Source organism: Carica papaya, chromosome 7 (genome assembly GCF_054855325.1).
Source record: "Carica papaya isolate Zhongbai chromosome 7, ASM5485532v1, whole genome shotgun sequence".
NCBI classification, from domain to species: domain Eukaryota; kingdom Viridiplantae; phylum Streptophyta; class Magnoliopsida; order Brassicales; family Caricaceae; genus Carica; species Carica papaya.
In genome coordinates this window covers 10,060,196-10,087,664 of record NC_142315.1, presented here as the reverse complement: position 1 = coordinate 10,087,664, position 27,469 = coordinate 10,060,196, and the positions used below count along the sequence as shown (strand labels likewise).

Here is a 27,469-nt window from a genome sequence, read left to right as displayed (position 1 = left end):
AAAGCGTTTTTGCATGAAGAAGGCTTCAACAATATGCACATTGCTCATTTAATATGTCTATCTTTAGCTGTTCAGGCTTCTTTAGGTTCGGCCCCGTCTCTCCCCATTCTTCAAACTGAAATTTAACTTTCGAAATCACTTGACTAATTTATCCCAAAACAATCAAACACAAATACATATTACATATACACCAAAAACAGTGTGTAGTAAGTAGTGAATACTACGAATGGATTTGTCAAAAAAGAAAAGAATACTACGGATGTTACTTCTTCTCGTTGTAATTAAAACTCACCGTTTTTACCTGTTTCTTGCTGCTAGTCATATGAACCGGGACCCCGTGCATCTAAAGAAATATAAGTTGTCTGAGTTGAATTGATATTTAATTCAATAATGTTAAATAACATATACTTTAAATTAATCAAGCTTGTTCAAGTTAAATTCTTCAACTTTCGCTCTTAAGATAAATTATATAATAGTAATTCTTTTTTTGCTGCAGCATTTATGTTATATTTGCTGTCATAATAAATAATTAGAAGAAGAACAAAAATATCCATTATATTTAGTTTTATTAAATTGGATTGCTTTACTAATTACATCAAAAAAATTCCACCATGTTGGCAACTGCATATTTCAAATTAAATGTTGTTATTTGTCCTTTAAAATAATAATAATAAAAATGTAACAATTTGTGCTTCTTGATGAGCAGAGATGGGTTTTATACATACAGCTGGTATTAACAAATGCAGGTCAACTTGTGGCAATCTCTTTATTTCAATATCCTATACTACCGAAATGTAGCAGTGAGACTGTAATAATTTATTCTTATTTATAAATCAAACACAATGTAATTATAATTTTATTATAGTTCTTCTATTTTCACTAAATAACTATTTCATTATCAGTATAATTTCACCAATGTACCAAATGATCTGTGATAAAATCCAATCGTATAGAAGCCAAACATCCCAAAAAATTTATCTATCTGGCAGAAATGGGTACGAGAGAAATGCTAGCTCTTCCTTCTACTACCAACGCCGTCAATCTGCAGAAGCAATGAATTGGTAACAACAAATATTGAGCTCAAGGCCATCAGCCCACCTGCAGAACCAAACAAATAATTAGAAGGTTATGTAAAACTTAGAAGAGCTTGGATAGCTTTTTTGCTCTTTTCAATTAAGAAAACCTTCAAAAACCAAAGAATCAACACACTTTCCCGAACCTGAAAGAGAAGGTGTCATTGCAAAGTCAAGTTGGGGAAGCAGAACACCCGCAGCAATAGGGATGGCGACAACATTATAAGCTACTGCCCATGATAGATTCTGATACACTTTTGCCATTGTTGCCTGAGCAAGATCCAATGCATCTACAACCTGCCATGAAGAAGTCTCAGTAAAGAAAACCAAGAAATCCGATGCCATTATCAGGGTTTTGCACTATGTGAACACTAGAAATAAAATATTTTATATATAAGTAACATCCTTCATGTAATCTCCATTAGATTATCTTTTCTTGTTTACACACGACAAACACATCATAAACTCCTTGGAAGAACCAGCTTTTGAAACAACCAATCTAATCATTGCTTAAAAAGACTTGAGCTAAATTTTTAAGTGAAACAAATATCTTCAGCTTCCGAATGATGATTTGTGAGGGAAGCAAATTCTAAGCAATCATCAAATACCAACGGGTGGAACTAGTGAATTAAGAATGCACGAGTAAATAAAGTGACTTAGACAATACACTTTAGACAGTACAAAAATAGAATGCACAACCATTGACAAGTTGATTTTTGGACAATTGCACAACCAACCAAATTACTTTAACAAGGTAAAGACATTACCAATTGATGGCATTTTTAGAACACTGGCAGAAGGACATTAATGCATAGAAATAGTTCAAAAGAAACCACAATTCAAATGAGTTGCTTTCAGCTAAGGCTTGTGCAGAGGGTGTACTAAAAAATAAATAACTGAAGCCATTTTCGATAAGCTTAAACTTTTAGAAAAATTGGATATTCAACCAAGTTATTTAACAGCAGTCAAGGTCAGTGAACTCTAATCTCGTTGACAACAAAAGAAAACCAAATGATGGCATTTTTAGAAAATTTGCACAAAACACTAAATGTTATAATAATAAAAAACAAGATTAATCTTAGTTGAATATATCAAGGTTAAATTAAATTACAGCATCAAAAGGAAACCCACTTGCGAAAGTTTGTTGCCGAAAAGTATAATGGATGCTGCATCAGATGCAGCATTGTCTTGGGCTTCAGTCTGTAGAGCAATCCCAACATCAGCGACAGCCAAAGAGGGGGCGTCATTTATGCCATCACCTACCTTCACAAAGTTAAACTTGTCAGTTAATATCATTCAACCAAAGCCACAACTTCACACTTCATGCCCTGCTTGATTACACATTAAATTGCCTTTGATTTAGTTCCTTATAAGTTCATATCCATACGACTCCCCAAATATCCGTGCCCTGCTATAGAACTCTTTTGGTTGACTTAGTGGTCAATAGGGGCTAATTTCACCCAAATAACATTTTGTCAAGCGAAAAGTTGTTTCCCTTGTCTATAAAGAACTAAACATTTAAGCTAAATGATAATTCGGAACCATTATATGTAATTGTAAGATTCAAAACATCTTAATGTCCTGACAATATCAAAATGTTTTTAATGTTTTTGTTAAAAACGAAACTCTTGAGGATTAACTGGTTGAGGATGTTACCATCGCAACTTTATGCCCTGCTGATTGAAGAGTAGATATAACTGCAGATTTCTGCTGGGGAGTCAAAGACGCATTGATAAATCCACTTCCTATTCCTAGGGTCTCCGCTATAGATGCAACTGCCTCTTCCCTGTCTCCTGATAACAGGATTGTTTTGATACCCTTTTGCCGAAGCCTTACAGTGAGATAACAAAATAAGAAGTGAAGATGTTGAACAATAAAAAATAGAATCAGCATATATTTGCGGGAGTCTGTGTATGAGTGTGTTTTTGTGCATGTATGTGAATGCTCATTTGCATGTTTGTATGTCTGCATATGCAAGTGTGAGAATGATAGGGCCTACAAATGAAATAAATTAGACAAGATTGCACAATTAACAATATTTTTGATAGGGAAAATGCACCAACTTGGTACCACCCATACACAGACCCTATTATTCAATAAAATTTACACTTCATTCTTCATAGTTATAATCTTGTTGATATTGATGATACTATTCTAACCCTTTCTTCACGTAATTTCTTTTACAATCTCTTCTTGTCAACTTGAAAAACGAGTCACTGATTTAGTTATTCTCCATTATTTTTTGGATATTCAAATTCCTCACAATAAGGAGGGTCTCTTTCTCAAACAAAACAAGTATTCTGTAGATTTGTCACATTGACATAGTAAGAAGGACAGTAAGCTTCTAGTTCTATCAAATCTCGTGGTTAGGCTACTAAAAGCTATAGTTTCCTGCTTTCAGATGTTATTTTATATTACAATATTCTTAGAGCTTTGCAATATCTTACTCTGATTTGCTACAAGATTTTTTTGTTGTCAATCACTTACAGCATGAGGACCATTTTCAGGCTGTAAAATGCATGTTATGCTACAGAGGTAGTATTCTATATTATCGCTTGCAGCTCTACTTTGATTCTGGTAGGAGGCAAGATGTCCTAACACACGTCGTTTAAAAACTAGATATTGCATTTTTCTTAATAACAAATTGATCTCAGTTTTCTAAGGATCAGAGCACAGTTTCTCATTCTAGTTGAATATCATGCTATCACGGTAGTTTAGGACTTATCTTGGAACAAAATCGTGCTCCAAGAGCTTCATTTTGCTTCATCTGAATCTCCTGTCTTATCTAGCGATAATGTCAACACTACTTATATAACTTTGAATACTGGTCAATCATGTTCATCCTAAGCATATTGAACAGGATATTCACTTTGTTCGAAAGAAGTGCAGGTGAAACAGTTAGTAGTATAATATTTTGCTAGTCAAGATCAATAGCTACCATTTTCACTAGGGACTTTCTAATACAGGGTTCAACAACTTAAGATCCAACCTCTATGTATTATCCCGCATAGCTTGCATGGGGATGGAAGGGACCTAAATGATAAACATACTATTATATCTAATCTGTATCATAATTTGTGTAAATTACTAATATTTTTGCATAATTAGGATTATACAACCAAATTCTTTATAAGATTAAAATCCTGTATTCTAATGTTTTCTAAATTTTAAATAGCACATTATTGGGAATAATGAAATCACCATTGTATGTTTTTCTATACCTGTTTGTATTTTCCTTCAATACATATAAGTTGAGCACTGTGAAGTTGTGATAACTATGTGCACCAAGTTTAACAGGGTCATAACAGTTTATGCGAGAAGCTTACCTACTGATGGTTGATTCTGCATCATGACGCAAGCTGTCAGATATTGCTATGGCACCAATAATGCCTTCTCCTTCAAGTCCGACATAGATGACAGTCTTGGAATACTTTGATGATGATGTTATTGCTTTTGATGATTGAAACATTACATCCTGTTGTAGATCCATTAGATCAGATGAATTTCCTTTTATCTGGAACCTTTCATTAACCCAATCTAGAGCACCAACTGCAACTAAACGTCCATCAACTTCTGCTAGAGTTCCAAAACCTGGTTCTGCTAGTTGTCCTCTTGTTACTGGAACGGTCAAATTCAATTCTTCTGCTTTTCTTAAGATAGCCCTTGCAATTGGATGTTTTGCTGTTTTTTCTACTGCAGCAGCCATTTGAAGAATTTCCGAATTTTCATATGTAAAGGAAGCTATTGCAGAAACAGAAGGCTTTCCTTCTGTAAGGGTTCCTGTCTGGAGGACAGAAATTCGATCAAAACTGGAGTATAAAGTTTGCAAGTGATAAAAAAAAAAATCCTGAAAGCATCAAAGCCAGAACCATTTGCTAAACTTCTGAGGGTTAGAGAGAGAGAGAGAGAGGATTTTTTTTTATATAAAAATACCTTGTCTATAGCAACATAATCTATGCTGGCCAATCGTTCTAATACATCTCCTCCTCTTATTAGAAGTCCTTGTTTAGCTCCTGCTCATTTTCAAGGAACTTACAGCATTAACAGGAATAGCATTCATAGAATACAATCCAACAAGTCAAGGCTCACTTGCAACATCAAAACATTTTCCATTTTTAATCTTCGACTTATATACATCTTTATATGTTAAAACAGTTAAGTTACAGTACATATATGGTAAATTAAGAATAAAAAGAAAACAGGTTGCTAAAAAATTCTAAAAATCAACTTTTCATTACCTTCAAATCATGCCAGAATTTTACTTCAATTTTCTAAATGTTATTTTCATCTTTAACTCTATAGGAACTAAAAAAAATACTTTCATTTTAAACAGACCTCAATTGTTAGTCTAACAGACCTCAATTGTTAGTCTATTAATTATTGTTTCTACTTATTCTTGATTAGTTGGCAGCTGAGGATTATAATCACTGAGGATCAATGAACCAGGTTGTTTTATCTTCATGATGAGACCGAGGAGGTCATCATTAAAGAGGAAGTTAGTTGGTGGAGGCAGAGAATTCTAATCACTGAGGATAAACGGACCAGGTTGTTTTATCTTCATGATGAGACCAATGAGGTCATCATTAAAGAGGAAGTTAGTTGGAGGTGGAAGTCATAAGATTAAGTGGGTTGAGGAAGGGGATGTGAACTTGGTTCTTTTTCATAGGGTTCCTCTATCGGAGAAGGCAGAGAAAGTTTTATTAAGGAGTTAGAACTTAATAATGTGGAGATGGAGCGTGATCCTACATCGATGGAGTGAGATTGCTGAATTCTATATAGCTCTTTATAATGAGGAGGATAAGGATCGCTCATTCTTGAAGGGATTAACTGGAGCCAAATCAGCAAAAATAAGGCAAGATGCTTGGAGAGATTTTTTAAGGGAGACGAAGTTAAAAGGGCTGGGTAGGTTTGTGGCACTCAGATTGCTTCTTGTCCTGATGGTTTCTCTATTACATTTTACAAGCTTGTTGGACAGGAGTATGATGTAATAAAGGTCCCTTTGAGGAATTTTATTTAATGAGATAACTGATAGGAGTATTAACTCTACCTTTTATTATCTTGGTGCCTAAAAAGGATAGATCCAAGAAAGTCTCAAATTTTATCTCCATTAGCTTGGTGATTAGTGTGTCATGATCAAAGTTCTTTCTTTCCAATTGTCTGCATTGTTAAATTACCAGAGTTTTCTTAATCAAAGCACACCATGTGGGTTTAACAAATTCTTGATGATAGTCTAATGGCTAATGAGGTTGTGGAGGACATTGGAAAGGCTAAAAGGAGAAAGCGGCTTTAAAATTGGATTTTGAAAAGGTTTATGATAGGGTGGTGGGTAAAAGGTTTTGGTTTTAGGTGGAGGAAGTGGATTAGTGGTTTCTTTTTTTCAGTGTCTTCTCCGGTGATTTTAATGGCAAGCCTCTATCTTGGTCTACAGGGTCTAGATGTATGAGACAGGTGATTCACTTTCTTTGTTCTTCTTCATGTTAGTGGTTGTCGTTCTTAGTCGGAAGTTGACTAAATGGCATAAGAGAGATGTACTAAAGATTTGTGCTAGGGGAGGAGAGGTTTGAGATTTATCATTTTCCATTTGCAGATGATCCTATACTTTTTCTCTTGAATGATAGTAAACTGTGGCTAATGATGCTCTTATGCTTGTGAAAACTTGTGAACGTATTCTAGTTTCTGTGTCAATCTTAAGAAAAGTGGCCTGGTGGGTATTAATGGGAAGAAGGGGTGGTGAGTGATCCTATGGAGGTTATTGGCTACAATCATTTATCTTGGCCCATTATCTATTTAGGTGTTCTGTTAGGTGGGAATCTGAGAGCTAATTCTTTTTGTGATGGGGTTGTTGGTAGGGTCTCTTGGCAGCTTGATCATTGGAAGGTGGTACTAACTCAGATTACTCTTTTAGCATTCCTCCGTATTTCATGTCCTTACTTAGAATTCCTAAGAGGGTGGCTGAGGCATTGAGAAATTCATGAGAGATTTTCTGTGTTCCAGCATGGGGGAGGTCTTATCATTTGTCTTCCTTAACAGAAGGGTGGCTTGGGCATAGGAACTTTTGACTCAAAAAGCTTGTTTTAATTGACTATTTGGTTTTGGTGTTTTCCTCAAGAAATTTTCCATAGGCAAAAGGTGATTAAATATATCCTCGACATGCATAAGAATGACTGGGATTCAATTGCCAGAATTCCACAATCCATATAAGTCCCCGAAAAGCTACCTCTCAACTGTATAATCTCTTTATCCTTTTTACTCAATTGAATTTGGGGGATGACTCTTGAATCTCATTTGATTATATGGTTTTGGCATTTTCCTCAAGAACCTCTCTCTACGCACAAGGTGATTAATATATCTTCGACATGCATAAGAATGAAGAGATTCAATTGCCAGGAATTCCACCATCCATAGAAGTCCCCAAAAAGCTACATCTCAAGTGTATAATCTCTTTATCCTTTTTACTCAATTGAATTTGGGGGATAAACTCGAATCTCATTTGATTGGGCAATTGCCTTTTCGCTTTGTGTTTCCCTTGTCTCTCTAATCTCTCCTTGTATCCGAATGTTTCAATAAATAATTTTATATTAACCATTGCACGAGAAATCAGTCTTGGATATGCACTTCTTTCGAAATCTCAATGACCCATCTACCAATATGTTATCTTTGATTCCTTTGCTTGAGCATCTTATTTCCTAGATTGCTAATAGAGTTCAGAATCTGAACCTCTCCAGTACTTACACTCGTAAAACTTTCTCATTCATCTAACTCGTAATGATAACTACTAGCTTGATTTTCCCAACCAACTACTTTTGGAAGATGAAAATTCCCACAGAACGTTAAGGTTTTGTTTGCATGTCTTTCATGTCAGATCCTCCTGGGTTTCTTCCACTTTTATTTATTGTTTTTTGAGGTCTTACTTAAAAAGTGAAGTGATAAAAGAGGAGCTGAGGATTCTTTGGGAAGGTGCCATTTTGGTTGGTTTTGTGAGTGCTTTGGTTGGAGGACAGTGCCAGAATTTTTAATGATTGCATTACACCTCCTCAGTTCTTGTGGGAGAGGTTCACTTTTTTGGCTTTGTGCTCATAATTCCTTCAGAGTAGTTTTGTTATCCACCCTTCATAGGATTGGGAGCCTATCTTCTTCAGATTTTCTTTTTTCTTTTTATTTTACTTGCTTCCACTTTTTAGGAGGTTTCTTTGAGAACACCTTATCCTCCTCTTTGTACCTCTTCTTTATCTGCTATCTAACAAATTTTCTTTTCCTGTAAACAAAAATTGTCTTAAGAAAACAAAATAATTGAGTAAATAATAAATTCCATGTGGAATTAGAATAACACACTCGAAATTCTATCAGAATTGATGAAATTTGTATATACTGTTTCAGTTCCATTTGAACTCAATTTTTATTATTTCAAGTAGGACCCATCATCTTCTTGTTAAAATAAATGTGAATTTGCAAATGGATTTCATACGAATTTTGGATTTATCTCAAAGATAGCCTAAATATTTAATAATACTAAAATATGTCTATTCTAGTAATGTTGGATCTTGATGGTGAAAGATTGATTGTAGAGATGTTCGATACTTCCTGAACCTACAGTCTCAGTTAAAAGATGTTCTCCGATATGTAGAAGCAATTACGACCACTTTTTCTAAGAAAGTAGTTATACCTATGCTCCTACACAATCTTTAAAGAGATAGGAAAAAAAGTTTCCCCAATTTCTCATAAGCTAATTCAAAGAGTTCTTGAGTCTGCCACTTACCTTAAAATGCCTGACATATGACTTAAACCTAGCTCTAATACTAAGTTAGAATAGCATAGCAGGATAGTGTTTATAATGATTGCATTTTTCTTTCAATAAATCCAATCCACAGTCATGGGGATTAGCAAAAACCACAATTGCAGTTGTCACAACCACAATCATAAGGTTATTTCGTACTTGATTCAATAAGAAAATTAACAGTTCTTCCTCATAAGCAGTTTCTAAAATACGACACACCCTAGTATTTAGTATCTACTTTTTTTTTAAATAAAAAATATGTGTATTATGAATATGGCACCAAGAGGGTGCGGCCATACAAAGAATTTACACGTCAGTTAGTACATCAAAAATCCTCCCAAAATCATCCCACCAATGTATATCATGACCCAGAATTACAGTCCCAAAAGTGTGTAATCATCTATTTCTAATTCTTCCAATATCCCCAACACACCAATTAAATGCTCTATTGTTTCTCTCTTTTCACACTAGCCAAAAAATAGTTAAAGGAATAAGTTTAACAAGACTAGAACTTTTCCCTAATCCACCCCAAGTCCCAAGTTCATTTTCTACCGAGCCCCGAACTACCCAATTGATCCCCAAAAGGCTATACACCATATGTCATAAGCTATACATCACCGGGCATCAAAGAAGGAGATGGTTGCAAGATTCAGCAGCCCGCAAGCAAAGGTAACATCTATTGATCATAATGTGGCCCCTTATCATCAACTTGTCAATAGTAAGAATACACTCCCGACTTGCTTACCAGGCGAAGAAAGCAATTCTTGGCAGCACCTTCACTTTCCTAATATGAAAGTCTGGAAATTTCAGAGCATCACCTGCCTTAGTAGTCAAGAAGTCATAGAAGGACTTAACTGTAAAGATTCCATCGCTCTTGAACTTCAAAACAGCCTTATCCTTATAAGTATCTAGATGCACTTCAGCTGGGACTTGGAGAAGCTTTGAAAACTCATCAATCCCCCAATCATTTAGATTTCTAAACAAATTCAGGTTCCACCCACCCCTCCCATCCACTCCCCTAAACACCTCCTTGACCACCACATTCTTCCTCACAGCTAGATTGTTCCCACTTGGAAACTGATGCATAAGACAGCCCCTCCCAAGCCACTCATCCTCCCAAAACCTAATAATATTACCCCTCCCAAGCTTCCACTTTATACCCTCCAAGAATTGAGCCCTCCCCATAAAAATACCCTTCCATAAACCCATCCTATGAGGCCTAGCCATCCCACTGCTACTCCCTCTCCCACCAATATCTCCCCATCTAGCCCCTACAACCCAGTACCACAACTTCCCTTCCACCACAAGGCCCCTCCACAACCACTTCCCCAGCAAAGCCCTACTCAACTCCACCAAGGACCGGATACCTAAACCCCCCTCCCCCATTATACTTAGGTTTTTTCACATCTTCCCACTTCACCAAATGATATTTATGACATCTCTCCTCATCCCCCCATAGAAAATGACAATGGATATTCTCCAACTTTTTGGCATTTTTCACCGGTGTAGTCAAAGCATGAAGATGTTAAATAGGGAGGTTAGAGAGAGTATTTTTAATAAGAGTTAATCTCCCCCCTTTAGAGAGTAAATTTCTTTTCCAGCTCGCAAGTTTCCTCTCAAATAACTCAATTACCAGGTCTCAAGATTTCACATTTTTATATTTGGCCCCCAAAGGAAAACCCAAATACTAATAGGCAGTTGAACAAGTTACACCCAAGAACCCCGGGAAACCAGTCACCATTACCCATGCGCCCCAACATCACCATCTCTGATTTATTCAAATTAATATTCAACCTCGACAGTGCTTGAAAACATAATAGAATGCATCTCAAATTCAAGATCATCTCTTCCTTCAACTTACAACAAATCAATGTATCATCCACAAAGAACAAATATGACACTTCCAATTGACCCCCACTTCTCCCAATCAACATACCTTTAATCAGGTTCTTCTCCCTCGCTTTTTCAAGAATTCTGTTTAGAGCTTCTATGACTATAATGAATAGTAGTGGAGATAGATGATCGTCTTATCTCAAGTCTCTAGAAGCCCTGAAAAAAGAAGAGGGGCCACCATTAACTATTACCACAAACGAAGCAATAGTAATGCAAGCTTTCATCCATTTTTTCCACTTCCCAGCAAGCTCCAATCTCTCCAACATATAGTCAACAAAATCCCAATAAACATGATCATACGCCTTCTCCATATCCAGTTTGCATAGAACCCCTTCCTCCCCCTTACTCACTACACCATCCACTACCTCACACCAAAACAGCATCCAAAATCTGCCTTCCCTCCACAAACGCATGTTGACAGTCACCAATCAAGTCCCCAAGAACCTTGGTCAGTTTTCTAGCTAGAACTTTAGAAATGAGCTTGAAGATGCACCCAACTAGGTTGATAGGTCTGAACTGTTTGATATCTTTTACACCCTCCACCTTAGCAATTAAAACAAATAATGTGGATTTAAGTGATTTAACTAAAGTGCCAGAATGATGTAATTCATTGAATATGTTCACCAAGTCTTCCTTTAATAAAGGCCAAAACTGCTGCAGAAATTTCATTTTGAAACCATTTGGACTTGGGGCTTTATCCCCATTACAGCTTCATAACAAAGAATCTCTTCCTCAGAAAACTCCTCAATACTGTGTCTACTAACCTCACAAATCTGTTTGAATTGAAGCCCATCTGGCTTTGGTCTCAGCTCAAACTCTTCTGTATACAGCTGTTGGAAAAAGTTCATAGCACCTTCCCTCAAGTTTTCATTACCCGAGATGCTATTATTGCCAATTTTCAACTTGTCCACATAATTACAACTCCTATGACTAACAAGGCTATGAAAATAATTTGTGTTGCAATCTCCCTCCAATAACCACTTCTCCTTAGTCTTTTATCTCCATGAAATTTCCTCCATACACAACCTATTAGCCAAATCCACTTTTACCTCCTCCCTCCTCTCCCCCTTCTCCCAAGAAAAGCCCCCTCCCCTTCCTCCAAATCAAGACACTCTAACTCCTCCAACAACCTACTAGTGCCCTCTTACACTCTTACCCTCTCCTCCCTTGCCCAGCTTTTGATAGCCACTTTCAGCGCAATTAATTTTTTTGCCACCCGATAGCTAGCCTTACCACACACATTCTCTTCTCTCCATACTTTCTCCACCAAACTTATAAATCCTTCCTCCTTTAGCCACCTATTGTCCACCAGCCTCAAAGAATCAATGATATCCCTAAACTCCTCTGCACTCTTACTAGAAAAGTGGTCACCCGATCTCTCCCCCCTCCTTAACACCAATTTGATGTCCCTCCAACAACCCATCTCCCACGCCAATTATTCTTACAAGCTTCCAACTCCCTCCATAACCCTCCCCTCCCTCCAATCCTTGTACCCCTACAATAAATTCCGGTAAACACCAGTTGGAAACCACCACCAACATTCAAACAAACATGACATAGAGAAGTCACCCTTAACCATATCTTTACACATAAAGCGGTCCTCTCTCCACATCACCACAATACCTCCCGCCGCCCTAGTTTCCAGGATACAATGCCACCCAACCTCCTTCATCTTCCCACAAGCTCCGAATAACATTTATATTGATCTCCACCATTTTTGTTTCTTGGAGGCAGCATACATCCAGTTTCTGACAACCCAAGCTTCCCCTAATAACCTTTCTTTTCCTTTTATCATTTATTCCCCTAACATTCCATTAAATAATTTTTCTACTCATCATTTTTTCTTTCCAATTTCCCCCTCACCCCTGCTGCTTTTCTTTTTGCTATCATAGCTCACAGCAAACTGCAACCTTCTCAACTCCCTGGTTCTCCCCTCCCCTGCTCTCTTTTTTGCCTTTTTCACAGCCGAAACCACCCTACCCTTATCCATTTTCCTTCTTTCAATTTCAATAAAAAGTTCTATAAATTTATCCTCCAAACCCAAAAAAGAAACCCCTACCATCTTGCTAATTTTTTGGATATTTAGCATCACCCACATTGACCCATTTGCATCATTATCACTACTCAAACTATCAAGCTCCCTACAGCCCACACTCACATTATCCTCAAAGTCATTAATACAATCATTGTACCTCTCCTAAACCAACATCAGAGCAAAATCTTGTCCACCATCGGCCACATAGACCTCCTGTAGTCCTTCTGCGACCACCAAGCTGGACAATTCTCCGTCATGCACAGATTCCTCACCCTGCTCGACATCTCCAATCTCTTTACCTTCTAGCACTGTGTCTCCCCCTCCTTCAAAGCCAGATTTCCGGATCCCATTGTCAAAATCGTCCACATTCTCTTCAAAACACTTCCTCGAGACACGACAGAGCTCTGAGTCCTCCATCATCTCCTCCTGCTGTTTTTTTCCTTCCGCCCCCTCTTCCTCTCTTTCTTTTTCGTCTGGAGCTTCCTTCTGGACTGGTTCGGGTAAATGGGTTGGGTTACATATCACCAGCCTCCAAATAAAACGACCCAGTCCCACTCCATTCTGAAAACCCCATACTGCACTCCAAAACATTTCCCCCAAAACGACGTCCTCCCTCTGTGTTTTGGGCTGACTGCAAACTATTTGAAATTTGAAAATTGGAATTTGGCCATCACTCTTCAACCCAACGACCAGCGCAGGAGAACAATCGGGTAGGGCAGGAGATACCCGTACCCGCAGCAGCACCCAGTTCCAAAAAGATTCAAAACAGAGGGGAGGAACAACGCATCGACCCGTCCACACTCCCGTCTTGCTCCCTCACGCCTTTTCCCTTCAATCATTCTGATTCAACTAGCTTAGTTCCTTGAACTTCAAAAATCGCCTCAATGCCACCACCCTCCCACCTTTTCCCCCTTCAGAACAAAGATCCACTTGTATCTCCCTCCACCTCCGACATTAGCCTTGGATAGAACCACAAACTTCTCTCCCCTAATCCAGCTTAGAGCCATCCAAAGGATATTGTTCCGGCTTCGCCTACATCTACCCCAGCCTCCCTCTGATTTCTCCCACCAAAATTCCTTGAAGCATTTCATGAGCCATTCAGCATCCCCTTCTGAAATAGGATTGACTTTCGGGCACCCCTCCCATTTTCATAAACTCTCACGCCATCACCCTCTCCAACTATGTCAAACAAACTCTGTCCTGCCACCAGAAATTTACGAATACCCGTGAACATGACCCTGCCCAGCAGTGCCGTTACGGCCACTCGACGGCGTCAGGACAACTCTCACTCATGCATTCGATGAACTTCAAAATATTTACTAGTATGAGCCTAACAACTAATCAAAATAATGAAAAGGAAAGAGTTTTGCTAGTATGAGCCTTGCTAGTAAGATTTTTTGGTATAGGTTCGGGTGTATTAGCAACCAAGTCAGTTGAAGTGTTTCAAAGGGAAAAAGAAAGCCTGTTTTAAAACTTGAAGCATGCCCCCATTGAGAATGTGGTAAGTGCTCTCCACCACCGTATTAGAATCTACTTTACTTGACAAAGAATATCTAAACTAAAAATAACAATAACAAACAAGACTTCTAGTTATATAAGAAATAAAATCAAAAACTAATAATAAGTCTGTTTATACATATTGTAGTTGCATAAATATCTCCTAATTAGGGTTTTCTTGTTCCTCATCAGTTTACACACCTTTCCCAGTTGGACCAGTTCTGGACAATCCCTGGATATTTTTTTCTGTTTCAGATTTTTTTGATAGAAAAAAGAAGTATTATTGAGAACAGAGAGAAGAAGTATATTTTCTGTTTCAGATTGTTTCCCAGGATCTCCTTAATTTGTTTTCTTTCTAAGATTTTTCTATGTATTAAGTTGTTTCACTTTGGTGGGTAGTTGTCATACCTACCCTACCAACTTTACAGGCAGTTACAGCAACCACTTACCAGAAAATTCCTGTTTACAGGGGCAATTACCATGCATAGTCCCGAGCTGTTACGGTATTTAAAGAACAGAAGCAATAAAATACTGTCAAACAAGGTTATCCTCTCTGAGGGTGAGTTTCTTCTCTAAACTCAAAAGATTATTGAATTCTCTCAACAAAGAGCTTATTCTACTCACAGTCTACAATATCCAACGTTTGGTTCAATAACTTTTTGAACCCAAAACACTAACACCCAAAAGTTTAAGCCTAAGTTGTTAGCACGAAATATTCGAGTTCTCATATAAAATTCAACAATCACATATCTTTCCCACATGATATTAAAATATCACAATTTTCATTACTTAAATCATTTCTATTCTTGTCAATGTTACACATCACAATCACAAATCTCCAACCAAAAGACCTACAAGATCTAAAGTCATACCAACATGCGATCACTAGACTAACACATGTTTTAATACTATTTACAATATCATGCACCCAATCAACATTCTTCCAAAAACTTCCCAAATAGAAAACAAACTATTTGCTAAAAAGAACTCAATCTCAAATTATTAGAAGTGACTAGCTAGTTCCGATGCAAACTTGAATATCACACAATCATATACCATAAGAGATCAAACGAATCTAGATCTCAAATTCAGGACCATAACAATGCATTATTATTAAGCAAAATAAAAAACCCCAGATTTGAGAAAATAGTAAAAATATTTTTTAAAAATTATTTTTAAACTCATGATACAATTTACTTTCTTTTCTAGATTAATCTTTCTTACTACAAATATTTTGAAGTATAGTCACATCTGAGTATAGAAAACCAAACATAGAAAATATTATTATACACCAAGTGGGCCCCTATTCTTGTATTGAGATTCATTGCACAAAAGCACATTTCTCTTCTGGTGTTTGTAACATGCATAACATGAAAAAATATCAAGAAAATAAATAACATACCAAGAGATGTGCCAACTAAGATTGCTGTGGGTGTGGCAAGGCCAAGTGCACATGGGCAGGAAACTACCTGGGAAACACAAAAAAAAAATCAGTTTTGCAAATTCTAACTCAAAAAATAAACATGTGAACTCAAGTCCCCACTCAATTTTTAAATGGATGATGCTAATTTTTACAAGGCATCACATGAACCTCCTTCATTGGATCATCTAATCCCAAAATCAGAGGCTCCTATGATCGATAAGTGCAATTCCCACATGATACATCTTCTCAAAAGGAAAAAGAAATTCTCAACCTAGTGATAATGTCACTCCATTTTAAGCAATATGCTGATACAGAAATGAGCACTCTCAACCTAATGATGACATGACACCACTTTAATCATTTATGCCGATATAGATCATATATGGATAATCCGCTATAACTTGCATCTCCTATTTGTTAACAGGCCAAATTTTATTTCTTTTTTTAAAATATAACTGGCCAAACTTTATAATCAATTCAATTCAGTAATTCTACCCAAAATGGCATGTAATTCAACACCAGTTACCAAGACATCGACAGAGAGTTTCAAGCTTAGAAGCAGAGGGTCTCCATCTGGCCCAGCAATATCATTGAGCAGAACATCTGGAAAAATATGTGATCCAACGAAATACCTGAACAAAAAAGCAATAAATCTAAGAAGCAAAAGAACGACTAAAAAATTAACAAATATCTTAATCCAAAACCATTTGCTTGCTTGTAACAAGGTATGACATTCAATAAAAAAACAGGAGAAGAGAAAGTCAATGAAAAAAAGATAAGCAGGTGCAGAAAACCACAATAATTAGCATTTGTGATCTGCATCAAATGCAAACACACCTATTATTGAAACACACTAAACTGCCACAATAAGTTGGTGATATGGTGAAGGAAGGGCAGATGTCAATAGCAGTGGAATTATCTGCCTAGCTATCTATTGGATTCTTCTATTACAAAATGATCATTATCACTTGATTTATATCCTAGCTCCCAAATATTTCACTCGGCAGAAAAACAAGGTCACAAATTAGTATGTAAAAAGAAAAAAGACAATACCAAATGAGAAGCAAGTCCATACCAAAAGGCAAATGTTGCTGCTGATACAGTTATCACAGTGTATACAAATGGTCCAGCTATTCCATCTGCAAGCCTTTGTACAGGTGCTTCATGAGCTTGAGCATCCTCAACCTGAACATTGCAGCATAATGCTTTAATATACAAGAGAAAATTTTCAACATCTCATTTCCATGCTCATTTTATAAAGATTATTTATTTGCCAAGTTGATAATTCCTCTACTAGCTAACTTAAAAACATTAAAAGAATGACGATTGAGGATTAAAGGTGTCACAAAACCTTCTACCAGGGGAAAACATTATTATCTTCAATGGTCTCTGCTTCCATATTTTGAAGCTTCTCCCATCTTTCCTTGGCATAATAATAAGTTTTCCACTGCCCCATTCCAGCCCTTCCCCATGAAACCAGAGAAATCTACAAATAATATCTATTTTCTCAATCAAACAACAATATAATTTGCCCTAGAATTTCTGGTGCCAGAAGGCTTTTTTTTCCAGCACTAGTACCCAGATATTCCGGTATTTGTTAAGGTAATTTAAAAATATAAGTCTTTTAGGAAATACCATATCAAATGCCATGTCTCTTGTGGCACCTTCCAAGTGTCATAAACATTACTTTGGAAGGTATACCATATCAAATGGCATGGTTTCTTCAAGAATACTAGCAATATTTTCGGTAGTGTTATGAGAAATTTACTGGTCCAAAATAGTAGAGAATAACTTCTCAAAGATACTAAATACTTTTGAACTCCAAGAGATTGTTGCTTTCTATCTTAATAAGCCCATTCAATTATTCAATAACTGAAATAAAGGAAGAAGACCCAGGAAGTACTCATTTCTGATTCCAATGATGGGTGGCTTTAGTTCTTTGCAACAACAGTTTGTGTCATTAATGCAATTACCAAAATTACTGCACTTACAGGTGATGGTTATGTCTTCTTAGCTTCTGATTCTCTGTCATCAGACACATAAATGATCCCAAAGTAGAAACTTTAACAAGTATATTCAAATTTGTTATGGTACCCCACAAGGAACTTTCTGTATTTTTCAAGGCATTACAATTACTAACAGCAATTTAAAGGTAATGTGTTTTTTAAGGTATCGTCCAAAATGTTACTAGTACTTTTTTAACGTATTTTAAATTTTTTTGATGGCATCACATTTGTTAGAGGAAGAGTGAATTAGATTAAAGAGAATAAAAATATAGGGATTTAACCAAGCACGAAGATGATGACACCAGATTTCTGGTTATTAAAATCGCTCCCAGAGCGTCTTTTTTTTGCTTGGGAGGCCAGTAGGCAGTGCATTCTGACCATTGATAAGTTCATGAGAGGGGTTAAGATTATGGTGAATGGATGTTATTTCTGTAAAAAGACTGTGTAGACTTGCAACCATTTACTTATATGGTGCCTGGAGCTGTACAAGCTATAGACTATGGTCTGTGGTTTATTAGGTGTGAAGCGGGTGATGTCGGGATTGGTTTGAGATGAGTTATGCACTTGGAATAGTATTAGCTGGTGGAGGAAACACACTGAAATTATTCTGATCACAATTTTTTTGAGCAATTTGAAATGAGAGAAATGCAAGAGCTTTTGAAGGAATAAATGATGATAATGGTTTTGACTTAATTAGGAATAAATGGTTATAAACCCTTGGAGTTTTGTTATTGGGTCATACTCTAAACTCTATGAAGGATTTAGAGAACCTAATTGACTTATTAGTAAATATGTAAATATTTTGTATACGAGTTGAGACCCTCTCAGTGTCAGTTAATAAAATTTTTGCTATGTTTATTTTTTAATTCAAATAGAGGGTAAATTAAATCTTTTGCAATTAATTTAAATTTATTATGTACGTCATTTTCTATTATAAAAACCTGTATATATATGCCTATAATATTCAATAGATACATGTCAAACCATTCTTAACATAATATTAGAGGAGTTGCTGCTGGAGTAGAGCACGCGAGAACAGAGTATTTTTCCAGTGCAGTTCTGGTGCAACAAGTGTATTTCTGCAAATGAACGACGACTAAAGTTGATGTAGGCCGCCTATGAAGGTCAGATGTGGGTTTGAGGCTTTTCTTTTTGTCTTCCGACAATAAAGGCCGATTTAGAGTTTTTGGAAAATGTTAGGATATTTTTCCTATAACTTGATACCAAGTGTATTTGTGGGGCATTTCTCCTTTCAAAAGAGGAACGAATGTTACCATCTGTCCACATGAAAGTTCTATGCGTTTGCAAATGTTATATTTGTTGAATAAGAATTCTACTTCACCCAACTTTATCTTTAGAGAGAGTTTAGATTGAAAGGTAAAAATACATAATTTTTAAGATACTTTACCTTACCACCTTTGCCAGACTCCCCAACACCATCACTACAAGAGAACTTTCAGGACCCACAAGAAAATTCATTCATCCAAGAGATTATATCAGACCCTAGGCTTTCTCAGGTCTATACAAGGAGGAAAATGTCGAGTGCTGAGCATAAGTCGGTCCAAGAATCATACTTTGACTTTAGAATTGAGGTGAGTCTCGCAAAACCTATACAGTCTAATAATAGTATATCTATTGCACTTTATAAATATACAAGAAAATGCACTAAATACCCTCTTTATTTTATCTCATAGTTTGTGTTATTTGATAAGTGTTTACCGTCTCATAAAAATTTTCTCACAAATTTCAATACTGAGTCTATTCTTAACACAGATATGAGATATTATCTTGTAGAAAATAAAAAAATACTGTGAATATAAAAATACAGACGCTTTAGAAAAACCAGACATAGGAAATGACAGATCTACCAAAGGCAAGAAACATGTAGGATACAAATGAGATATTTTCGCATTAAAAAAGGATATCGGTGGCTACTCTCCAGATCTTAATAAATATTTGGTATCAATTTATATAATCTTTTTGGAGAATACACCGTTCTTCTATTCATCATCTAATTCTACAAGTCAGTGGGAGGACGATGAATGGCTTATCTATAGGTTCACAACAAGTGTTTCTACCGAGCAATCAGATAATGATGTTTCTTCTAATGATGTGCCTCCAGCTCTAATTGAGCAAGTTGATGATGGTGATGATGTGTCTCTGACTCAAGTACAACCATCAATTGTTTGTATTTATTTTCGAAAACAATAGACTAATGATATATGTCCTACGCCAACTTCTTCGTCATCAAATCTTACTCCACATGACTTTGATTTTCCCATTAGTACTCGCAAAAGTAAATGTCGATGCACAATTCCTAAATCTACTTATTCCATTACTAATTTTATTTCATACGATTACCTGTTTCTTTCATGTAACTCTTTAATTGCTTTTATAGATTCAATTTTCATATCCAAAACAGTTAAGAAGACTTTAAATCATCCTGGTTGGTATAATGTAATGCTTGATGAGATAAATACTCTCAATGAAAATCAAACTTGGGATTTGATGGATTTACCCAAAGGTAAAAAGGCTATGGGGTGCAAATAGGTATTTTCAGTCAAAATAAATTTAAATGGCTCTGTGGCAAGACTTAAAACCAGTCTTATAGCAAAAGACTATACTTAAACTTATGAGATGGATTATTCTGATACTTTCTCTTGGTTGGCCAAACTTACATATGTCTGTTTATTCATTTCTATTGCGGCATCTCAAAACTACCTCTTACACCAATTGAATATCAGGAATGTATTCATTTACGGCGATCTCCCAGAAGAAGTGTATATAAAGTAATCACCTGAATTTGTTGTTTAAGGGGAGTATGAGAAAGTATATTATTTGAAAAAAAAATTTGTATGCTTTGAAACACAGTTTCCGTGCGTGGTTTGATAAATGTAATGAAGTAATTTTAGAATTTGAGATGAAAAAGAACAAGTGCAATCACTTAATCTTCTATAAACAATCAGTACCTGGTAGTATATTTCTTGTTGTTTATATTGTTATTACAGGAGATGATTGGTAAGCTAAAATATTTCTTTAGAGTAGAAGTAACAAGAAGCGATAAATGGATTTTCTCTTCTCAGAAGAAATATATATTTGATCTACTTGCAAAAACTGGAAAGTTGGAAGTTAAGTCATGCAACACACAAATGGTGTCAAATGTATATATTACAAAAGATGATGGTGATCCCCTTGATGATTCTTGAACTACTTCACAGTGACTCACCCCGATATTATCTATATTGTTAGTGTTGCTACATAATTTATATTTGTACCTACAGTCAAACACTGGGATGCTTTGGAACAAATTCTGTGCTACCTAAAATGAGTTTCGAGACTTGACATATTATTTAGCAATCATAAGCACACTTGTATTAAATACTTTGCAGATACTGATTGAGTTCGATCTAAAATTGATAGAAGATCCATTATGGGTTATTACGTTTTTATTGGTGGGAACTTGTTATCATGAAGAAGTAAGAAACAGATCGTTGTGTCTCAATCTAGTGCAGAGTCTGAGAATAGAGTTATGACCCGTGTCACCTACAAAACTCTGGTGTGATAATCAGATTGCCCTCCATATTATTTAAAATCCAGTGTATTATGAAAGAACCGAACATATCGAAATTGATTGTCACTTTCTCCATGAGAAAATTTAGAACTTGATTTCTATTGACTATATGAAAACAAAAGAACAACTACATGATATATTCACAAAGGCTTTAAACGGAACTCGGACTAAATATCTTTATAACAAACTGAACATAATTAATATTTATGCTCCAGCTTGAGGGACAATAATTTACAAGATAACAACATACTTTCCTTATATGATGTATAATTATAGGTAGTTGATTTTTCATATACATTACCGTAATAATAGGCAGCAAATTAATAGACTAATTTATGTTAGTTAAAATCTCTCTGTATGTATATATATAACAAATCTATTGGAATAATATTATAAAAAAGTATTCCTATACTTTTCTGTTCAATTACATATACAAATAGGTCATTATTATCAAATACAACACAAATCGGATAATTGAAGATATAAAGAGAGACTTGTGGCAAATGACTATACGCAGACATATAGGATAGATTGCCAGAACACGTTTGCACCAATAGCCAAGATGAACATTATGCAAATCTTGTTGTCATTAGCTACTCACTTTGATTGATAATTACAATAATTTGATGCAAAATTATTTTTTTGCATAGAGATTTATAAGAAAAAATCTACATGAATATTCCACCAGACTTTGATAGAAAAGTAGGACCAAATAAGGTATGTAAACTAAAAGAACCTCCATATAAACTCAAACAATCGCCAAGAGCAAGGTTTGACAGGTTTGTAAGGGTGACGGATCTAGGATGTAAGTAGACTTAAGGAGACCACACTTTGTAAATCAAACATTTAGAGATAGGAGGGATTATAGCTCTTCTTATACATTAATGACATTATTGTAACAGAAAATGATGAGAAAGAAGAATTGATACTGAAATAATGGCTGACAAAAGAATTAAAAATTAAGAAACTTGGTAAGTTGAAGTATTTCCTAGGATTTGAAGTCGCCTACCCAAGATCTGGGATTTTTATTTCTCAGTAGAAATACATTCATGACATGTTGAGGGACATTGGTAAATTAACATCAAAACCATCAAATACTTTTATTGATCCTAATTGCAAATTAAGAATAACAGAAGAAAATATGTCAGTAAATAAGAAGATGTAGCTGAGATAAGTTGAGAGATTAACATACTTATCTCACACGAGACCAGACATTACTTATGCAGTGAGTGCTATAAGTGAATTCACGCACAGTTTGAAAGAAATATGCCTACAAACAATTTACAGAGTACTGCATTACCTTAGGGTTCCGTGACAAAGGAATTATGTTCATGAAGAGTGATAAACTACCCTGAGAAACCTATATTAATGTAGATTATGCAGGATAAGTCGTAGACAGAAAGTCTACGACATGATATTGTATCTTCTATGGGGCAATCTAGTCACCTGAAGAAGTAAGAAGTAAAGTATAGTTGAGAGATCAAGTGCAGAACCAGAATTTCTACAATGATACAAGTATGAGAACTACTATGGATAAAAAAAATCTTGAAGATCTTAAAAACAAGTGGGAAAACCTTATGCACCTATACTATGATAACAATTAGCCATAAGCATTGCCTTATAATCCAGTGCAACACGAATGAACCAAATACATTGAGATCGATCAACATTTTATCAAAGAAAAACTTGATAATAGCCTAATATGTACCTCATACACGCCTATCAATTCTCAACTAGCAGATGTGTTAACTAATGTCTTAAAAAATCTAATATTTCAATCTCTTTTTGACAAGCTGTGATGAACAATATTTCTCAGCATAAGGGGGAGTGTTAAAGAAATGGTAAATTAGGTCAATGGTAAATTATATCTTTTGTAATTAATTATAATTTATTGTTTATTTCTTTTTTCTTTCTATATAACCTGTATATATAAAATTGTAATATTCAATAAAATGTACATTAAATCATTCTTAATAGGTATAAATAACTAATACCATATGGTACAGGTGCTGAAAATTTGGATTCCAGTAACGTAGCTTTGCCTTGCTTATGCATTACATGATAAAAGATAAATTACCAAAATAGCATGCTTGCATATGAGACATAGTTAAACACTTCTTCAATTTGTTAACAATACAAAGCCAAGTTCACAACTTTGAGCTTGTACTAAAGGGAACAGAGACAGCCCTATATCTTGTTGAATTTTGTTAAAATAACAAAAGTAGATTACTCATAAAAGGTAATTGTTTACTAACCATTCGAACAATCTTGGCTATTGTCGAGTTGGAGCCAGTGGAAGAGGCTTCAATCCTTAGAGGACCATCCTGAAACGGATAGGAAATAAGCCTTCTTGTTAAATAACCCGACATGATCGTTGGGTTAACGCTAAAATTGGTCATGTATTTTAGCTGGTGCAGAAATGAGATGCCAAATCTCCCTTGATGATTCTAATAATTTCAAACTAATGTCTACATGGATTTCCACAACAAAATGCTGCTTATATATCGATATGAATTTGCTACAAAAATTACATATTCTTAAGTCTCTCGATCATACCCAATTAATAGTTCCGGCTGAGACGGTGAAGCCTTCTTCCTTAAATACAGGAAGCGACTCTCCAGTGAGCATAGATTCATCCACAACACTTCTTCCTCCAAGAACTCTCCCCTGCACCAAAAATATCAGTTTCAGTGAGACTCAATATTGCATAAGTTATGTTTTTCCTGCAGCACTGACATGTTAGCTACATGATGATCTTCCTTATCTGTTCTCTGACGAGGTCCTCGCATTTTTAACAAAAGATACATGTGTGATGTGTCATACAGAGGCTAAATCTTCAGCTGAGTCCAATACAAATTCTCTCCATTTGCTAATCTAAAATTCCTATTTGTTTTAGGCTTCTTAATTTTTCATATAGTTTCTATTCAATCTTGATAAGGAAAGAAGTTTAAGTTTCCTCTATAAAGAGGATTTTTAACTGTAGGGATTTCTGGGTTTGGCACAATAGTTACTTTGAGTTCCTTTTCTTTGGAGAGAATTATGTTTTGGACATTTTGGTACTTCTGGGTTGCAGTTAGGTAACTGTATGGTAATCTCTTACTCTAGTCCAAATATTCACTTAGTCTGAGAGATTTTGGTTTGAGATTTAGTACTCTGTTTTAGGTCAGAGACCGTTTAGGAATGATTAATGTATTAGTAATCTTAATATTTAGTCAATGGTTAAGTGTCTTTGGCGCATGGTTTTGGCCCTATTAAGGGTAAACTGAATTACGTGTTGTGTTAATTAGTTGTGCTTGTTTGTAGTTTCTCCATGCCTATTAAATCTTTGAGCAATTCTACTCTCTTACACTATGCATGAATGTGACAACAAAAGAATGTCTAATCCAACTTAAGTTTGTGTCATTTAGGAAGTTGTTGCTGAAAAGAATAAACATTTACAGAGATTTCTAAACTTTAGTCTCTGCTAAACATCATAAACCACCAACACTTACATCTACAGGAATTGTTTCTCCTGGCAGAACTAATACAGAGTCTCCAACTCGAATATCATCAGTTGGGACCTCAATGCAAATTGCATCAGAGGAAAGCACAGTATCAGACGGAGGATCAGCTTCTGATGAAGTAATCACAAGTCTTGACTGAGTGGAAACCAGTGACTGCAAAAACACCAAGATCATGGTGAAAAAGGGATATCAGAAGTCATAAAAATCACATGGAAAATAGAGAAGACAAAAAGAAGAAAAAGGAGTCAGCCAGTCTTCTAGTTTATAAAAAGTTTACATAGATCACTCATCTTGCTGCTTCAGAGATAGACCTAGTCCATATTAAGGCAATACAAGAAGTTGCAACGAAACCTTATGCACTTTGATTAACTTGGAACCAATACGGGCAGAAGTTCACTAAGTAGAGCAAAAAACTAGAAGCCATGAGAAATACTAATTTAATGCAAAACAGAAGTAAGGAGCATATTTGTCCTTCAAACTATAGAATAAGGCTCTTTCTAACTCACCAAAAGTTCATTCATGTCGCTAGATGCCTTGATCCTTGCCCTTTCTTCTAAAGAACGACCAAGCAGCACGAAACCAAGAAGCATGACCTGCGTACTAGAAACAAGACCATCTTGTAAGGCATTTATCAGTATTCCAAAATATCCAAATTTTTGAACAAGCTGTGAGAATAAAGAGCTCCTGACTGCTGATAAGCAGTAACATGGTTGACTATTATTTACTATGCAAAGATGACCAGAAGGATTTGCTACTTTTTGTTTTCAAAACTAATATCTTAGTTTATGATCATGTAAGAAGAAGCGCATAGAACTTGAACAAGAAATAGGCTTAAAGTGAAGCAAGTCACCGGTTCATCAAAGAATGATGCGTCCCACGAGAGCTCTGGGTTAAAAAGTGATACCTACAAAAGCAAAAAGTTCAAGAAAATGACAATTTCCAACAATGTTGCTTTTCTATGATGCAGGTAAAAGTAAATACTAGCATTCAGAACAAAGTTCTCACCGCACTAATGATAAATGCAGCAACAGATCCAAATCCCACAAGTGAATTCATGTTAGGCGATCCTTTCCCAAATGCTTTAAAACCATCAAATAGCAAGTCTGCAGTATATTTTATTTCTATCAAATGAAAATATGTTGAATAGGTTTCAAAATTTAGTCATTATATTTTATAGTAAGAAATTGTTAGCAAACCTTTGCACAAACAACTGAAGCACAGAGGTCGAGCTAACTTTTAAGAACAATTAGAAAGTTTCATCGGGAGCTGAGCTGCTGGAGCTCATTGAAAGAATCTAAATACTTTCATACTACTTCTTTCTTAAGTTGCATTAACAATCAAAGGATCAGAAAAATGCGAAGGCCAACTGACCTCTTCCCGGTCCCAGTAAAGCTCCTAAAGCCAATCCACCCTTCACATAAGAATTATGAAGCACCTCCAAAAAGTGTACTACATCAGAGGCCAAAAAATCAAGTTAAAATGTAACTAATTTGAGTACTTCCTACACTCCATCAAACTAGCGATTCTCGTAGCAATAAAAAAAAGCGACGAAAGCTTTAATTTAACTTCAGTAATCGCAATATGGGAATGGTGGTAGAAACCAGCGCATCATTAATTTCATTTTATTCCGCTAAGTTTGACAGAAAGGGAAATTACCATGAGCGAAATGAAGCCCCAAGGAATGCAGAATGTGCGAAGCGTGAGAACCACAACACAACGCCACCAAAGTCCAAGCAAAAGCCACTCGGTTCCTGCTCTTAAGAAGTAACTCGTCTTTCTTCTTCACAATCGCCTTCCATTTCTCCACATTCTCCGCGACTCCAAGCCCAGAGATCCTCCTATTCGACTCAAACCCGCAATCTGTCAATCTCTTCGCCAAAGTCTCAGCAATAGTATCCGCCATATTGCTTCCTGCGAACTCTGGTTTCAGTTTTATCGCGGCGGTCTCAGTTAACATGTTGACGACGGCCGAGTCAACTCGATCGTCAGCGGAGAGGAGCGACTTAACTCGGGCCACGCAACCACCGCACATCATCCCCGTCACGTCGAGAAGAATGAGTGATTGGCTTGCCGGCGGTTTTGCTGCCTGGAAGGGTGAGTTTTGCGGATGAGTGGTAGTCTCGAGGGAGTTTGTCATGATCGGAATTGAGCACGGGCGAAGGAGAGGGCGACTCCGCCGTCTCGGAAGAAGGATGTGACGGTGTCGCTTCACAAAGTCAGCTTTGGCATTCGTACTGTGGGTGAAGCGCAGGCTCGTATGAGGACGGAAAGAGAAACCAAGCAACTCAGTAGCCATTTTAGGAGACGTCAGATAGAGCCGGAAAGAAAGCTATGGAGGCATAGAGAGAGAGAGAGAATTATTGGTAGTTGGTCGTTGGAGAAGAGAAATGAATTTGAGGGTTCAGGTCTGATTATGCATTAGAGGTTGTTGTCAAATCGGTCCCTATGGACAATCAGAGACCCGACCCGACCCGACCCGACCCGCACGTTTATTTCGTGTAAAGAAGCTTTATTGTTTTTATATTTAAAAAATATTTTATTCGTATTCTCATAATTCTATAAATATATAATTTTTGTATTATTTTATTAATAAATATATACATATTAATTTAAAAATAATAATAAAGAAAAAAAAAACATAGCTTTTAAGAACTGAAAAAAAATTCATCCGTTTAAGGTTTATTCTTAATAATC

General features: G+C 36.0%; 1 protein-coding gene across 2 annotated transcripts; it reads right to left on the bottom strand.

The window, feature by feature from the left end:
- Positions 1 to 741: 741 nt before the first annotated feature.
- LOC110809277 (copper-transporting ATPase PAA2, chloroplastic) lies at positions 742 to 27,175 on the bottom strand. 2 transcript variants are annotated; one of them, XM_088208384.1, is made up of 17 exons: positions 26,432 to 27,175; positions 26,147 to 26,224; positions 25,781 to 25,878; positions 25,626 to 25,679; positions 25,282 to 25,368; positions 24,764 to 24,928; positions 23,829 to 23,939; positions 23,528 to 23,596; positions 16,771 to 16,880; positions 16,222 to 16,327; positions 15,675 to 15,741; positions 5,007 to 5,086; positions 4,400 to 4,857; positions 2,730 to 2,904; positions 2,205 to 2,336; positions 1,220 to 1,370; positions 742 to 1,098 (listed from the first exon to the last, which is right to left on the bottom strand). In XM_088208384.1, the coding sequence occupies exons 1-17, from the start codon at positions 27,069 to 27,071 to the stop codon at positions 1,010 to 1,012; spliced, it is 2,670 nt and encodes an 889-aa protein (XP_088064510.1). In that variant the 5' UTR covers positions 27,072 to 27,175; the 3' UTR covers positions 742 to 1,009. The 2 variants fall into 2 exon arrangements, 1 of the variants encoding a protein (XP_088064510.1); XR_015813644.1 differs by lacking the exon at positions 742 to 1,098 and having other exon boundaries at positions 1,229 to 1,370; positions 2,205 to 2,332.
- Between the last annotated feature and the right edge of the window lie 294 nt (positions 27,176 to 27,469).

Bases quoted from the DNA above. Each gene is read 5' to 3' on its own strand.
- LOC110809277 (XM_088208384.1), bottom strand. From the start codon at position 27,071: ATGGCTACTGAGTTGCTTGGTTTCTCTTTCCGTCCTCATACGAGCCTG. The intron at 23,597-23,828 runs GTATGATCGAGA...TATCCGTTTCAG, and splicing joins CAGCCGGAACTATTAATTGG to GATGGTCCTCTAAGGATTGA. The intron at 2,905-4,399 runs GTAAGCTTCTCG...TCTCACTGTAAG, and splicing joins GCAGAATCAACCATCAGTAG to GCTTCGGCAAAAGGGTATCA.